This window comes from Candoia aspera, chromosome 6 (assembly GCF_035149785.1).
Source record: "Candoia aspera isolate rCanAsp1 chromosome 6, rCanAsp1.hap2, whole genome shotgun sequence".
Lineage (NCBI taxonomy): Eukaryota > Metazoa > Chordata > Lepidosauria > Squamata > Boidae > Candoia > Candoia aspera.
In genome coordinates this window covers 49,388,000-49,404,137 of record NC_086158.1, presented here as the reverse complement: position 1 = coordinate 49,404,137, position 16,138 = coordinate 49,388,000, and the positions used below count along the sequence as shown (strand labels likewise).

At 36.6% G+C, this 16,138-nt stretch overlaps 1 protein-coding gene across 1 annotated transcript in view; it reads left to right on the top strand.

The window, feature by feature from the left end:
* The window catches only part of ARL3 (ADP ribosylation factor like GTPase 3), a 32,756-nt gene that overhangs the window by 11,744 nt on the left and 4,874 nt on the right, over positions 1 to 16,138 (top strand). Inside the window, exons 4-5 of the mRNA XM_063307089.1 lie at positions 4,720 to 4,770; positions 6,190 to 6,375. Of these exons, the coding sequence (XP_063163159.1) occupies positions 4,720 to 4,770; positions 6,190 to 6,375 (237 nt within the window). The remainder of the gene's footprint in view (positions 1 to 4,719; positions 4,771 to 6,189; positions 6,376 to 16,138) is intronic.

The following is a 16,138-nucleotide window of genomic DNA, read 5'->3' as shown; positions in this document are numbered from 1 at the left end:
GGAAGACAAAAGAGTAACAATCTATAGCTACTCTAGGTGTTTCAAGACAGACTTTCTACAAACAAAAATTTCTAAGCAAGAATCCAGAGTAATGCAGGGAAAGGAGGATTGCTAGTCATAAAATCAAATCAACTCTGTAGCCTGGTGAAGAAGAGGCATGAATGGAGAACTCATAGACTTCCAAGAATGGTTCAGATCCTATCATGGCAATATGTTGCTGAAGAGACACTCATCTGAACACTCCAGTTAATGCAGGTATATCAGTGTCAGAGTGAGGTGAACATTTTTCTTTTGTAAAGCAGCAGCAGCACAAGCAAATTTCTCTGCTAGCTGAGGAGGGGGGGATTCCAGTGAGACCAGAAGATGGACGTTAAGAATCCTAGCAAAGGGAAAAAATAAACTAGTTATGCCTAGCAGAGCTGTTATTAAGATGTTGTGTTCTGTTACCATGGAATAAACAGAGGCAAAAGCCATATTCACACAAGGAAGACTGAACTGAACTTATCATTAATAGTTGATGGGGGACTAACCTGCCAGTAGTTCCATAAATGAAGTTAACCATTTCAGCACTATCCCTTCTATGGCCAGATGCTCAAGCCAACTTTGTGAAGATTTACTGCCTGCCACTTTCTGACTTCTTTACCATTAACCTTTACAAAATAATAATACCATAATAAAATTAAATAAGTAGCCAATTGGGGCTGGTAACCCTGTGCCCAGACTGGGGTCAGCTGAGAGCAAGGCCCTCTCCCTGTTCGCACTGAAGATGTTGCCTAGTCTGGCAATGAAGTGCCTGCAAGAAAACAACAAGGCTCAGAGAGCACCAAGGACTCCACAGTTCAACCCTGAGCTACAAATACTCACTTTGATTGGTACAACTGAATCCTTCATAACTCCCTTTGTGATTTCAGTTAATCTCTTAGGTAGGGTGACATGGAAACTAGACTAGTGGAAATACTTTTCCGGAAGCCATTCTGTTTCACATCCCTCAAGTAACCCATTTCTTTGCTCAGTGAAAAATGCCTCTTGCGGGAGCCAGGAGAACCATAGATCCAGGTTCATGCACTACACACAATTGTGGTTGAATATGCTAACTTAAAGTAAGCCAAGCTTTTATAAAGTAGATGGTCTGGGTTCAGGTTACAAAATCTAACTACAGTATCATACAATTATGGACAAAAAAGTTGGTTTTATACTGTATGTGTAGATCAATTCACCAATGTAATAGTATCTGATGTCACACCCAAGTAGTGCTTTGTGAATGGTCATTATTAATAGGTAAGTACCATTATTTGCACTTCCTGTATTTTATTTCTCTCTGATACACTGTATATTATTCCCTCCAGTTACTGATGCTTGTATAATCTTCACTCAGAATAATGCTTTATACATCTGATGAAACGAAGGATAACCATAAAAGCTTATACTGTAATAAATGTACTGGTTTTTAACTTCCTTGAGTCACATGTTTTAACTATAGCCAACTAACCTAGCTACCTCTCTGGAAAATGTAATGTAAAAGTACAGATTGAATATTCTGACAGCAGCAGTGTTGTCAAATGTAAATCCAGGGATATGATAGCTTGCCTGAAACCTTATTAGAAATGAAGTAGATAAATGATTTGCAGCCCTCTACTTTGCACTTTCTGCTAGCAGCATTTTGCCAATATAAGAGTTTTGCTGGAAATATCAGCCTGATTGCAGTGGAACTTATTTCTTGTGTTGTTGTTGTCCCCCCCACCCCCAAGCCTGGGAATATTAGCAATTGTATCCTTGCCCACTGGTTGTAACCTAAGGGTAATATTTTGCTGTAGGGAGTTTATAGCCAAAGTGTAATTTAAAGTATAAGGGCTATTAGTGGATCAGCCCTAGTCTTGAGCTGTAACGCTGCATCAGTTCAATTAGTTGGATTTTTGAAGCATAGCGAAGGAAGCTTTTAGAAGGGTTGCTGATATTTATACTATTTTCAGTTCAAATATATCCAAAGCAATTTTAAGAAGTAAGCCATCCCATTAAAATATTCAAACATGTAGAAAACAAGAAGAGCAGTTGGGACAGTGCAACAATTAAATATCAAATAGATTAAAACATGTAAAAAGAGCCAGTTTGGTCTAGTGGTTAAGGTGCTGGTCTAGAAACCAGGAGGCTGTGAGTTCTAGTTCCGCCTTAAGCATGAAAGCCAGCTGGGTGACCTTGGGCCAGTCGCTCTCTCTCAGTCTAACTCACCTCACAGGGTTCTTGTTGTGGGGAAAATAGGAGGAGAAAGGAGTATTAGGTATGTTCACTGCCTTGAGTTATTTATAAAAATAATAAAGGCAAGATAAAAAAAAATCTAAAAAATGGAGATACATCTTTCAAAGGTTTGATGAATAAAAACTCTCAACGCTAGCATTGGTGCCGCAGAAAGCTGCCGAGAAGTTTTTTTTTTTTTTTGCGAAGAAAGACTGTTTAGATCATGGAAGGAACTCACTGCTGATGTAATGAAGATTCTATACAAGTTTATTGGAACTTTCAGGATGCTACTCTTTCTTTGGTAAATTTAGCAGCAATGAAATGAACGTGTTCCTGTGCAATGCTTGGGTGCATCATATGAACTATCTATTCAAGTAAGAAAAGTATGGCTGTAACTTGAGTAATAGATGCTAAGGTTCTAAGTGGACCGATTAGCATATGATTGACAATATATCTTGTCATCCTGGCAAGTTTAATTATCCTACAAAGATTTTAACTAGATAATGATTTTTAAACTCTAATCTGATAATTCTTGTATAGCTACTATGAGACAAAAACAAAAAAGCATGGCAGAAGTTTTCTATTTCTACAGCTAGTCAAAATGTGCATTTTAAAATTCCTTCAATCTAAGAAGTTCAAAAAGAAAACTGCCTTCTGCTCACACACATACACAGTGAGCAAATTCACATATAATCAGTTTTTATACATAACAATTTTCTTTAAAAAATGATTTGTCCAAGCTTCCTTCATATTGAGTTTTTAAACCCATAGGCACAATTTCTTGTGCTATCCCATTTTAACCCATTATTATAGTAAAGGGAAAGCTGGATTAGGGTCTATATTAGCTTGGTTTGCCTTGAAGGGATTTTGTAAACAGACAGCATGCTAGCTAAGAAGCCTGCCTTTGCTCAAAGCTGAAGAATATTGCACAAGTGAGAGGCCCCTCCAAGAATACTTTTAACACATGAAGTGATTGCACATTCATAAACAAGCAGGTGTGTTTGAATGGAAGATACTTCAGTCTTCCACACCTGTGCTATTTGGAAGCTATGCACAAATAAAGGTGTGTATATTTGAATGATTGCATATTCAGACATACACCTGCAGCTGTTTGGCACAAAACCTTCCAGATATGGAAGTAGGCACTTGATGATGCATATCTATCCTGCTTGATGCAATGCTGTTCATCGTAGTGTTGGCATAAAGTCTGCCCTCTCAAGTTGCTAGTGAGGTGCTGCTCATAAGTTAAGCTTAGATGAGAATTCCTTTAAGAACAGTCAGATGCTACAGGGATCTAGTGAGTGGTTCTGCAAACACAGTTTTCTCTTTTGAAGATTAATCCAATGTTTCATCAGGACTACAAAAGCATGTCATTGTTTCAAATGTTGTCTTTGGGATGACGTATACAAATTGCTCCCATGACCAGTTATGCAACTACTAAACATCCTAGAATAGCAAAGTTGTCAAGCTTGGTGAACGGGATACATTTCAAAGGATTACACTAGCTTAGTTTGGACAGTAACTAACATTTGAATGAAAGTTTGCTCACAAACACAAGCCATTTGCTTTTTCCAACATGGCAAGCCTGAATATATTAGTTTTCAGTTAATCATCATTTTCCTTTTTTTTTTCCTTTGAACTGGGACAAAGCACTTTCTAGTTTTAGAGAAAGCCAGAATCCTAAATGAACTTCAAAACATAGTTTAGGATTCTGATTTGTTCTTAAGTTAGTAACTGTAGTTTCCCAATCTGAAAGAACCTGGAAAGTAGTGCTCCCATTTGTGTCGCAGGAAGATGTGGAGAGTCTGGGTGTGTAGGCTCTCATTTATCTCTCAGTGTACAACATTAAGATGACTGTTTGAATAAAAGCTGCTGCTGCTGCCTATCTTGAGATCCTAACTTATAACTGGATGAGATGAAAATGTTCATTTAAGTGCTTTTGAGTGGCTAAAATATGGGCTCAATTCTACTTCTAGAATTCAGTCATGATCACCAGGAGTCAGAGATTTCCCCACTCATTTTCCCTTACCCCCAAGACCCAAGGTCTTCAGCAAGGCAGGAGAAGTAAAGGAGGGCAGAAGCCAAGTTGCAAAAAGAATGGGTTGTGATGTACCAGTAATCACAACTTGTGGTTACAGGTACATTAGTAAGTTACCACTTATTAAACAAACCCCTGTATATTTTCTCTCCCTACATACACATCTATGCCTGATGTTGCCAAGCTAGTCTTTTACTCTGAGAATTCTGTGCTTTTTCAGATACAGCTCACAGTTGAAAAAAGTGTTATAAAACACTATTTTTCAATAAAAAAGGGGGTGACATTTTGTTCTTAGTTTTTTTCCCTAATGCAAAATCCATTAATTTTAACAGGAATTATTTAATTTGGAGAGATGATTATGGCAAAAGCTTGTTATTACAGATAGACTTTCTGTAAGACAGCATCCTACAATTGAATTTTTAAACTTCTTTTCCTTATTTACTTTGTAGATTTATGTCATTGATAGTGCTGATAGAAAAAGATTTGAAGAAACTGGTCAAGTAAGTATGTCACACCTTTTGAAAATAGGGATACAGTACATTGAAGTTTGTCAGATTTTGAGGTGGAACTTATATTAATAAAAATGGAGTTTCAGTTTAAGTTTCAGCTTTCTACCAAATTTGGTAATTGGCTAAAAACAAGAGAAGGGGGTGGGGTTGAGTCTCTTTCCAATTTTTGCAAGTTTGATCCAAATTTTTTTTGTTTTTTACACTGAAATCTGAATTATATAGACTCTGCAGTACAATCTTAAAAAAACATGAAGATTTTTGCTGATAATTTAATGTAGTGATTGGTTAGATTCTGATTTATGATACAATGTTCACTTATCAATTGAATTATGCAAGTTCTCCAGGTTATATCCAGCAATGATTGGAAGTATTAGGCTATTAACCTTTGATAATTATAACACTTTTGCAGCTGCATTCAGCCCCCCCAAAGTGGTTACTGTAAGTTCATCTTTAAAATGATTGCTAATTATCATTTTGCATTCCGTTTGTCTCTTTTTTATTTCTGATACTATTTACCAGAAAATGTAAGATTTGAGGGTGCTGTTTCGTAGGTTCCTATCCCTTAATTTTAGGAGTGTTTTTAAGGTCATCTTACAGTTACTTTAGTTATAGAATATTTGCAGGTTCAGTTTGTATTTCAATGTACTCATTTATATTATCATCAAATAATGAATACATAAGCCCAGTATACAGGGATATTTAGTATCCCTTTTAGTAGCCACAACTGCCTTTTTTGAAGATTACAAGGTTTGTTTTTTTTAAAAAAAGATTTATCAATGATCCATATATTAGAGATGAATAAACTGGATCAAACTTCAAACCTTGTATTTAGGATTCTTGCAAAATTTGAATCATATGTAGGCTAAAATGAACTGTTTTTAAGGGCTGTTCCACTTTACTGGCAAGTTCAGCTTATAAGTGTGCTAGTACAGTAGACTCTCAGTTAACCAGAACTCAAGCAACTGGCACTCTCAAGCAACCTGCAAAAGAATCTGTATCTCTCTGCTGCCATCTAGTGGGTATTAGGGTTTAATAGGAACTCTCAAGCAACCAGAAACTACATTTATCTGGCATCTACCAATCCCCATGGGTGCTGGTTAACTGAGAGTCTACTGTATATGTTGTTTTGGCTGTTCCATAAGTGCTGGTCTCTAGAGGGTTGGGATTGGCAATGCACAGACATTGCCTTGATGGCAGTCAGTCTGAGCAAAGTTCTACTCTGTTGTGATTTTGGAAAAACTTACTTTAGATCATGGTATCAGTGCTTGCTTGTGTTACATACCTGTACTCTTTATTGTAGCATCTATACTGCTACAATAAAACATTAGGTTATAATATTTCTCCAGCACTGTTTAGGGGAAAAGATCTTGTTCATTTTATAAAAAATTCTGCATGTCTTTATGATTTCAGGAACTAGCAGAGCTTGTGGATGAAGAAAAGCTAAGTGGCGTTCCGGTACTCATCTTTGCAAACAAACAAGATTTACTGACGGCAGCCCCTGCTGCAGAGATTGCAGAGGGTCTGAACTTGCACACAATCCGGGATAGAGTCTGGCAGATTCAGTCTTGTTCAGCCCTGACGGGAGAGGGCGTGTCGGTGAGGAGACAATGTTTATTTTAGCAGAATGGCTTTTCTACTGATCTGAGAGAGATAGGCATTCCTCTTATTCTTGATCCTTGTGTTTTCAGTGCAAGCATGAACCAAATGCATAATAGAGAAATTTAATTTTTAACTCGCTCAGGGCAAGAGAGAGGTTCCATGTGTTATGGGTCTCTCTCTTGCAAATCACACACTGATTTATATTTTTGCTTCAACAATCTCATCTCCATTCTTGCTTGATTCTTCTCCAGTAACTATTTATTCCCTTCCTTTCACAATATGTGTATTATTTCCAATTTGGTTTTAAGGACAATAATTTTTTATTGTACCAGTTTTTGCTTAGCCATCCTTCTTCATTTGTTTTTGCCACAAATAATTCTTTAATAATCTTTTATATTTTGTATTGTAAAATTATAAACAGTACAGGTATGTGTGTGTCGTTCTGTCTTTGTAAGTGGTCCCCCTGCAGTTCTGGTTTGGCCCTACTAAAAGGACATGTGTGTATGTCTTTGCATTACTGTATTAGGCAAAGTCAACAAAGAGATCAGGGATGAGGTTGATGAAAGCAAGGCTCAGTAAAAGTGTGCTGGGAAAGGATTATGTAATGCAGGATGAAACTCCATTTTTCTTGAGTTATGCTTCAGAATTGGGTCAAGATGGGATACACTTGGACCAAAACAAGATAGACTGGACAGTTTCAAAAGCTGAGGATTAGGTCCTTACAGAGCCCCACTAAAATGCATAGTGTATTCATTAACAAACAGAAAACCAAACAATGGACCATTGGGGTATTGGGGAAAATAAAGACTTCTTTATTTATTCCAGTTTCCATTCCTTTCCCATTCCTTCCTTTTCTTCCTCATAAAATTCTCTTTAAAGTTAAGTTTTCAGTACATTTTCCTTTCCTGTGTAGTGTATATTAAGGTCCCTTACTCCATTTTTATCTTGCTATTTTCTGCCTACATATAGTCAAGATACCTTAGCTACTGCAACTTCTGCTGGACCTTCACTGGATTAACAGTCATTCCTCCCCATAGGGATCAGCAGGTGACAGCACCTCATCAACATTACCTGGGCTTGAAAACTAAGCAGCCACTAGGCCTGATTAGTATTTGGATGGGAGACCACTAGGGAATACAAAGCTGGATATTGGACTGAGAGGTCAGAAAAAAAATCTGAAAGAAGGGAATGGCAAACCAGGCATTACCACCAAGAAAACCTGGGACAAAAAGGGCTTTATCACAACTCATCATCATTCTTTTTGTATATACATAAAAACAAGACTACAGTAAAGGAATGGGAGAAGAGATAGCTTGTATTGGGAAACTTTGTTATTAAAATCCATTATTTGATAAATTATCATTTGTTGTATCACCTTATTTGAAGCTCTAACTAGCTACAAGCAGATAGTTAAGCTAAAGATTCCCTAGAGTTGAGCTTGATTCCTGGTGACTTTAGGGATGCATCCATAAAGTTTTCTTGGCAATAATGCATGGATTTATTATTACTTTTTACTTTCCAGTCTTGTACACAACTTTGATATGTCCTGGTGGCCTTCCATCCAAATACTGACTAGATCTGACTCTGTTTAGCTTTTTTGATATATTTTAGCTTTTTAAATATTGTTTAACTTTCAGCGTTGGTTAGGAGCTGCCACCTAGTAGGGCTACAAGCATTTGTGTACGGGTAATCCTTGAGTTACAACAACAATTGGGACCAGAATTTCCATGGCTAAGCAATGCGGTTGTAAAGCTCAACATTACATGACTGTATCACTTAGCAACAGCAGTCTTGGCACTCCCCATTGCCATTGTTAAACAAATCCCACTGGTTGTTAGCCGAGGACCCACTCTGATCCAAGCCATTCCTGGCTTGGTTCCTTCCAGCCCCAAGGTGTGGTTCTTCCAAGGTAAGGGACTGCCTCCCCTTCAACCCCCCGCACCTGCCTATCTCCCCCCATCTCTGCTCTTTTGGCCCCTGCACTCTGCAGCCCCTTCATAAAGCCAAGTGCCCAAATTTTGATCACATGACTGCAGGGGTGCTGCAACAGCCATAACTTCAGGGACTGGGCATAAGTACCAATCGTCTAGCACCACTGTAACTTCGAATGATCACAAAACGAATGGTCGTAACTTGAGGACTACCTGTAGTTAATTTTAGATTTAAGGCTTAATAGTCTTCTGAAGAAGTTTGGGGGCTATAAGAATGTATATTACTTCACTTATTTCAAAACATGGTAAGCTCATCCTGTTGAGTTGGGGGACTTTCTGCTGATTCTGCTAAGTAGGCCTAATGGTATCTGTAGTTACCATCATTAAGTAAGTACTTTCCTTACATATTGTTGCTTTTACTTCATTTGTTTTATTTTGATCAGCTATCATTGCAGGACATATCATTTGTTCTTTTTTTAAAAACATAACTTGGTAAAATAAAGAAGTGTAATTTGGCTAACTAAAGCAAAAGGAAATAGAGTCATATAAATTTATGTTTTAATGTGTTATGAAGCATTAAGTTTCTATTAAAAATCTTTCAACATAGATTGAAGAATTGAGTAGGTATAAGATGAAGGATAATATCTTAACCCTATGCATGTTTAATCAAACTAAATCCTAATATGATCAACAAATCTTATTCCCAGTTAGACATGTATAAGCTTACCATCTTACCTGATTTCTGTTCATCTTATCTGTGAATCAGTGAGTAGTTTTTCCTCAAGATAAATCTTAATATTGTCCTATGAAAATGTCACAGGACAAAAATCACAGAATCATTATCTTTGAAGCCAAGTTGTCCCCGCTAAATAAGGTTAAAAAGGCAGCTATTGCTTCACTTTGTTGTAAACAACATTCTGCCACCATTTCCTAGTATTTCGTGCATTTGTCGGTCTCCAAGTTATGAATCATTTATACAAATATGGCTACATTCATTTGGCATCTGTTTTCTTAATTTCCAAACATTTCCCTTCGCCCACAATATGAGCTGCAATAAGTGATCCAGTCAAAACATATGGCGAATGAAGCTTTTACCTAGAAGAGGCCAAAATCAAAGTTAATTTAAACAGGAAATACATTTGTTCATTATGTCCTGTAGAGTTTTGAAATATTTTATTTCTAGTTAAAAATACTTGCTTTATCTGAAAAAATACTACTTTGTGCATCAAGCTTGGATGGTAAATACATCTTTGGGACAGATAGGCAACATAGCATTTTCTCTTCATCAAAGGTATGTGCCAAGAGTAGATATATTATTCTTCTGGTACCAATGTAACCAGCATGCCCTGTGCAGATATAATGCTGTCAGGTTTTCTAAGCATATACTGTATGTTCCCCCTCACATTTCTTTCATGCATCACATTTTACGATATCAAAATATAAAATTTGATATAATATACCTATGTATACCGGTTTACAACATAACTTATGAAGCATTTCCTAAAGAAAACAGGTAATTTGGATGGGAGAATGGAAGACATTTTTGTTAGATTTTAAAGCAAGCTTAAAATTCAGCTACTGTACTGTCTTTTAACCCAACAACAGTGATACTGAAAGCTCTTGCAATTTTCTGAAGTGTATGAGATGAAAAAAATGATTTTAGTTTAATTTCCAGGCTTTTCAAATATTTCTTTGTGAACCCTAAAAATATGTTGATATTTCTTTCAGCACAGCTTAAAAATAGTTTCCTAGAAACATAAGTCAGCAGAATTGCTTCATTCCCGGCTAAGCCCTCTACCCCACTGGAATTTGACTAAATATAAAAACCATTTGCCTTTCATATAACTGCATATAAATTTAGAGTACGTCTTCTACCTTCAGAATTAACTTAGATGTGATCATCCTTTGTTCACTCACATTTTGTAAGGCATCCACAAAATGCTATTGTCCAATCACTGTCATCCTGGATCTTCCCTTTTTTTCTTCCTTCTTTTCTCAAACTGAAGAAAGACGGTTTGTTTTTACCTATAAAAGTAGAAAGGAATAGTCTGACAGTTCTCACTTTTTTTTTTAAAGGCAGGTTTACACATGGGAATGATGTATGGGGAAAGTATATAAGAATGTTATAACAAGTTAACATGATGACATTATTGTACAAGAACATATCTAATTCGATAGCAGTATCACCATTACTGTTGTAGAAAAAATAATACAATGTTATAACTACAGTGTACTATCACGGTATGTACATCATACACAGCCACACGAAGAATGAGACATAACCTTTCCTGTCATCTACCCTTGATCTAACTCCTTGTGCATCTTGTTGAAGCATTGCCAACTAATTGCAGTACCCTAAGCTATTGTCACTGGACTCTACTTACAATGTGGCAGTTCTTAATAGCCATGAAAATAAATAATAGAAGCTAGCTTTAAAAAAGGCTGAGGAACATGAGACATTATTACCAATGCATGCTGCATAATTGAAAAAGCCGAAGAATATCAAAAATAAGTCACTATGTGCTTCATAGATTATAGAAAGCCTTCGATTGTGTTTATCATGTCAAGCTGTGGAATATGCTCAGAAAAATGGGAATCCCAGAATATTTCATTGTCCTCATGAAAAACTTATATACCGGTCAGAAAGCCTCAGTACAGACAGAACATGGTGAAACAGATTGGCTTCAGGATGGCAATGTAGGCACTCCGACTCTCCCCTTATTTATTCAGCCTGTAAGCTGAATATATATTAAGGGAAGGTGGATTGGAAGAAGGTGAGTGTGGTTTTAAAAGTGGAGGAAAAAACATCAAGAACCTATGCTATGCTAATGTCACTACCCTGATAGTTGAAAATGCAAAAAGACCCACAAGCTCTAGTAATAAAAGTCAGGGAGCACAATGAAAAGAAGGGTAATAATAAGCCCAACAATTTAACCTCCAGCTTCTCCCTCAAATGCTTTCCATGTTGGACATAATTACAGCAAGAAAAATGTAATTACATATGTAGACATGGTTCATTCAGATTCCATGAATAGTTAAAGACACTGCAAGAATTACTCAGTGAAGGCCAGAATATACCATGGTTGATGTATTTACAAATTGCTGGAAGGATAAAATCAGATCTCAAAAAGGAAGGAGGGATATTAAGTAAAAAGAATTTGAAACACTCATATAAAACCAACACCATCTGTTGGGGTGCATATATAACATTTTACTCAGATATGATACAGAGACAGAACAAACAAAAAACTATGACAAAATGGATGCAAAATTTTAAAGAAATAGTCATAATACAACAATGGGAAGAATTATGGACTAAATCTATAAAATTCACACCAAGCTACAATTAAAAGAAAATTGATACAAAATGTTCTACAGATGGTATACCACTCCCATCAATAATATCTAAGACAGAGAAATCATACAATAATAAATGCTGGAAAAGCTATGAAACAGAAGGAACGTTTTACCCCATGTGGTGGACATGTAAAAAAACTCAAAAGTACTAGAAAGATATACATAGTACAATGTAGGAAATTTTGGAATTTAAATTTGAAATAAAACTACCACTTTTCCTACCGTGTATAATTTCAGAGAAAATCGACAGGAAACATCACAATTTAATGAGATACAGGTTCACAGTAGTAAGAATAAATTTTGCCCAATGCAGGTAGTCCTTGTTTAATGACCACTGGTTCAGCAACTATTCAAACTTACAATGGCACTGAATGAGTGGTAGTTACAACCACTCTTTGGAATTCTGGCCACTGCAGCATCCCCACAGTCACGTGATTGCAATTTGCAACCTTCCCTGCCAGCTTCCCACAAGCAAAGTCAGTGGGGAAGCCGGCAGGAAGTCAGAAGTCATGTTCATGTGAGGTCCTCACTGAATGACCTGCGTGGTCCTCATTTAACATGAGCAACTTTGACCACCGGAGTTGCTGTTGCTAAGCGGCACAGTCACGTGACATTGTGTTTTACAACCCCATCTCTTAGCGATGGCAATCCCAGTCCCAACTGCTGTCTTAACCAAGGACTACTTGTACTGGAAGAAAGATATAATCCTGACAATATCTGATTGGGAACTTAAACTTGGAGAATATGCCACAGTGACAAAATTATCGGAATATATTCACAATAGAAGTTTAACCAAATTTAAGCAAGAATGGTTCGCATACATAAAATACATCACACAGCATGTTAAATATAATCACACTCTGGCTTCAAAGGGGGCCTATATGTTTATAAATTTACAATAATGTTTATTTTAAATTAACGTATGCACAAAAAGAGGGAAACTAGAAACCTAATAATCTTTCTTTTTTTCCTTTTTTCCCTTTTTCTTTTTTTCTTTATCCATTGGTATTCTAATCATTGTCAGACTTGCTTTGTTTATCTCCTCTTTTCCTTTTCAGTATGTACAAACAACATTAAGTAACAATACAGTGGTGATCTTAATATTAAATAACTCAAGACTGAAACATTTATTGTATAACAAACACTTTGATACAACTTGCAGTGGTTCTTTATTGTTATATTCAATTCTGGATGGAGAAGCCAAATACTATTTATGCTTATTAAAATTGACATTTTAAACCATAATTAAGATTGATAATATGTTTTTCTTTTATTGAATCTTCAGTGGCTTAAACTATTTAAACATTAGAGTGTTAATAATTTTTAATCAACATTGTATCAATACCTCTGTGTCAGAATAATACAATGTACTATGTAAGTTTTACAATAATATAATTTTTTAAGGGACTAAAATTAAATATAAAAAAGACCAAACTAATGACAACAGATAGAAAAACCAGTCTTAGAATTAACAGTGAAGATATTGAAGTGATGGATAGCTTCTGCCTTTTAGGATTAACCATCAACAGTAAAGGAACCATCAACAGTAGAGGAACAAGCAGTCAAGGAATTCACCAGTCAAGGAATACACTTTGAAAAGATATTCAAATGCTGTGATGTGTCTATACCTACAAGATCAGAACTGTGCAAGTCGTGGTATTCCCTGTGACATTCTCTGGAAGCAAAAGTTAGACTTTGAATAAGCAGGATAGGAAGAGTATTGATGCTTTTGAACTTTGGTGTTGGAGAAGATTCTTGAAAATACTGTGGACAGCCAAGTATTCAACAAATCAACCCAGAGTTCTCACTTGAAGCACAAATGACCAGGCTCAAATTATCCTACTTCAGACACATTATGTGAAGACCTAACTCTCTGGAGAAGTGTCTAATGCTGGGAAAGGTGGAAGGAAAGAGAAGAAGAGGTCAACCAGCAGCAAGGTCAATAAACTCAGTAACAGTGGCAATGAGTGCATTGTTGGAAGACCTGAAAGACCAGGTTAGAGACAAATCATGGAGAAAACCTATCTGTAGTTACTAAGAGTCAACAATTTGATGGCACTTAATAATCAATACAAACTGCCTTCAGCTAGTAGAATAAAGCATTGCCTACTTTGTCTTCATATGACAATCTTTGATCAAAATCAGAATTGTAGGAAATTCTGCCTACAGGGATGAGTGATCTTGTCCTCACCAAATGTTTTGGACCATGCCTCCTAAAATCTTAGGATTTTAGCATTAGCATTGCTGTCTGGGTTTAGTGGAATTTGTTCAAAATATTTGGAGAACCCTAGGTTGCTTGATGTAGAGGGAAGAAGAATGGCCTTGAGGGAGAGGAGGAAGAGCTGTTACCAAGACAGTGGTCAGATAAAAGAGGCCTGAGTCCTTGGCAGGAATGTAATGTGTATAAGTACCACAGACAAGCCCCTCCCTAGTTCTCACAAAGTTAAAGGGAGGGAGGGGAGAAGTGCATTCAGACTTGCAAGATTCTGTTACTATAGCTTTATAATAAAAATAGTACTGGCTTACATAACATTGGATTCCTAGTCTGATCTACCTTGAAGGGCTGACATCTATACCTATGGTATGACAATTGGCCTTGTGATGCAATCAGGTTGAAAATGCATATCTGTTGTGGAAATGTTTTGGAAATAAAATTTCTTCTTTCTTTACTTAAGTTGCAATCATTCACTCTTTTTCTTGGGATTATGCCCCACTGGAATCATTGAGACTTATTTTGGTGTAGTCATGATTAAGAAGAGATTCTGGCATGTCCTAAGTTGTTTTTTTTAAATTAGTAATTTGTATACAGAGCTTAGTATCAAGAACTGAAGTTCTGTCTTCTCAGGGAAAAAAAAGTGTTGCAATCCTGAATTCATTTACATATGAAATAAATCAGACTGAGCTTAGGGAACTTACTTCTGCAAAAACATGTACAACTAAACTGTTACATATTTTACTCCTGACACATGACATTAAGAAAGTACCCATAGGGTAATGACAGAGATACCATATATAGAAGTCAATGATGGGGTAGTAAATGTGTCATATGGGAGAGGACAAAGTACTCAGGAGGCCATGAGCTGATTTGGGGGTGGGGTGGGGTACTTCCTTAGAATTGAAATATACAGATAATGTATTAATAGGGAAAAGTTTGTCATAGCCCCAAGGCATAGTATGAAAAAAGAATAAATAATGTAGCAAACAAAGAAGTAGTAGTTGGAAGGTCAATTTAATTAGTTTTCTGGTGATGCTATTATGTGTAAAATCAAGAAGATTACAGACTTCAAGATGAATGAGATTACGTTATGGTTAATAAATTATATACATTTAGAGAATTGAATTATTTAAAATGAATTTCCTTAAATAAAAATGTTAATTAAGATTGGAATCTGCTGTGACCTTGCCCTGATACCCTTTTGACACCACTGAAAAGTTCTAATCAAGATGCTTTGAATGTGGATGTGTGTGCCTGTTTTTCCCTCATGAGTGTCACTGGACAGCAGCCATTGTCATAGCTGAGAAAATAGCTTTCATTACACCAATCGTGCTTCCTAATATTGTCAGAGACTTTTACTGTAAGCAGATTTGTATTAGTATTAGTTCTTCTCATTTAAGGAGTGAACTAGAGAGATACAGAATCATGCTAGCTGTGTCTCCCTCATACTTCAGAATACAGATTAACTTAGTTCACAATGATGTTTGTAATATGTAATGTGGGTTTATAAAATGGAGTTGAAAATGTGAATGTGCAGGGAGTTCTGGCATTAGAGCTTTCTAATGGGGGCTTCCTCCACATCATGAGATACACTTATCAGTACAAATGAGCCCTTTATAGTGAAAGTACAGGTATGCAGCAACGTATACATCAAGAGCAAAAAAATGACAAGGCACTATGTTGAAGGAAGGATGATCTCCAAATGACTCATTTTATTTGAGAGAGCCATTTTGGTGTAGCAAGGACAAATCCCTGCAGTTTTCTTGGCAAGGTTTTTTGGAAGTGATTTGCCCTTGCCTCCTTCCTAGGGCTGAGAGAAAGTTTGGTTTGCCGTTGTCTCCTTCCTCAGACTGAGAGAGAGTGACTGGCTGAAGGTCACCCAGCTGACTTTGTGCCTAAGACAGGCTAGAGCTCTTGGTTTCCTGGTTTCTAGCCTGATGCATTAACCACTACACCAAAATGGCTCTCTCAAATAAAATGATCTAGATATAAGTTGAAAAGCCATTTGGAGATCATCCTTCCTTCAGCATAGTGCCTTGTCTTTTTAAAAAAAAATTTTTTGCTGTTGTTGTATCATCAGGCTTGCAATCACAGTAAACCCTATCATAAGCTCTGCTTTATGAGCCTGGGCCGTGCAGTGTTCAGATAGCTCGCTACTCATGGGCTGAGCTATCTTGGTCTTGGACAGTGTTGGAATCCTGTATATGTTAGGAGATGGTTCTTTGGCTTGGGAGATATATTGTAGTAAAGGGATGTG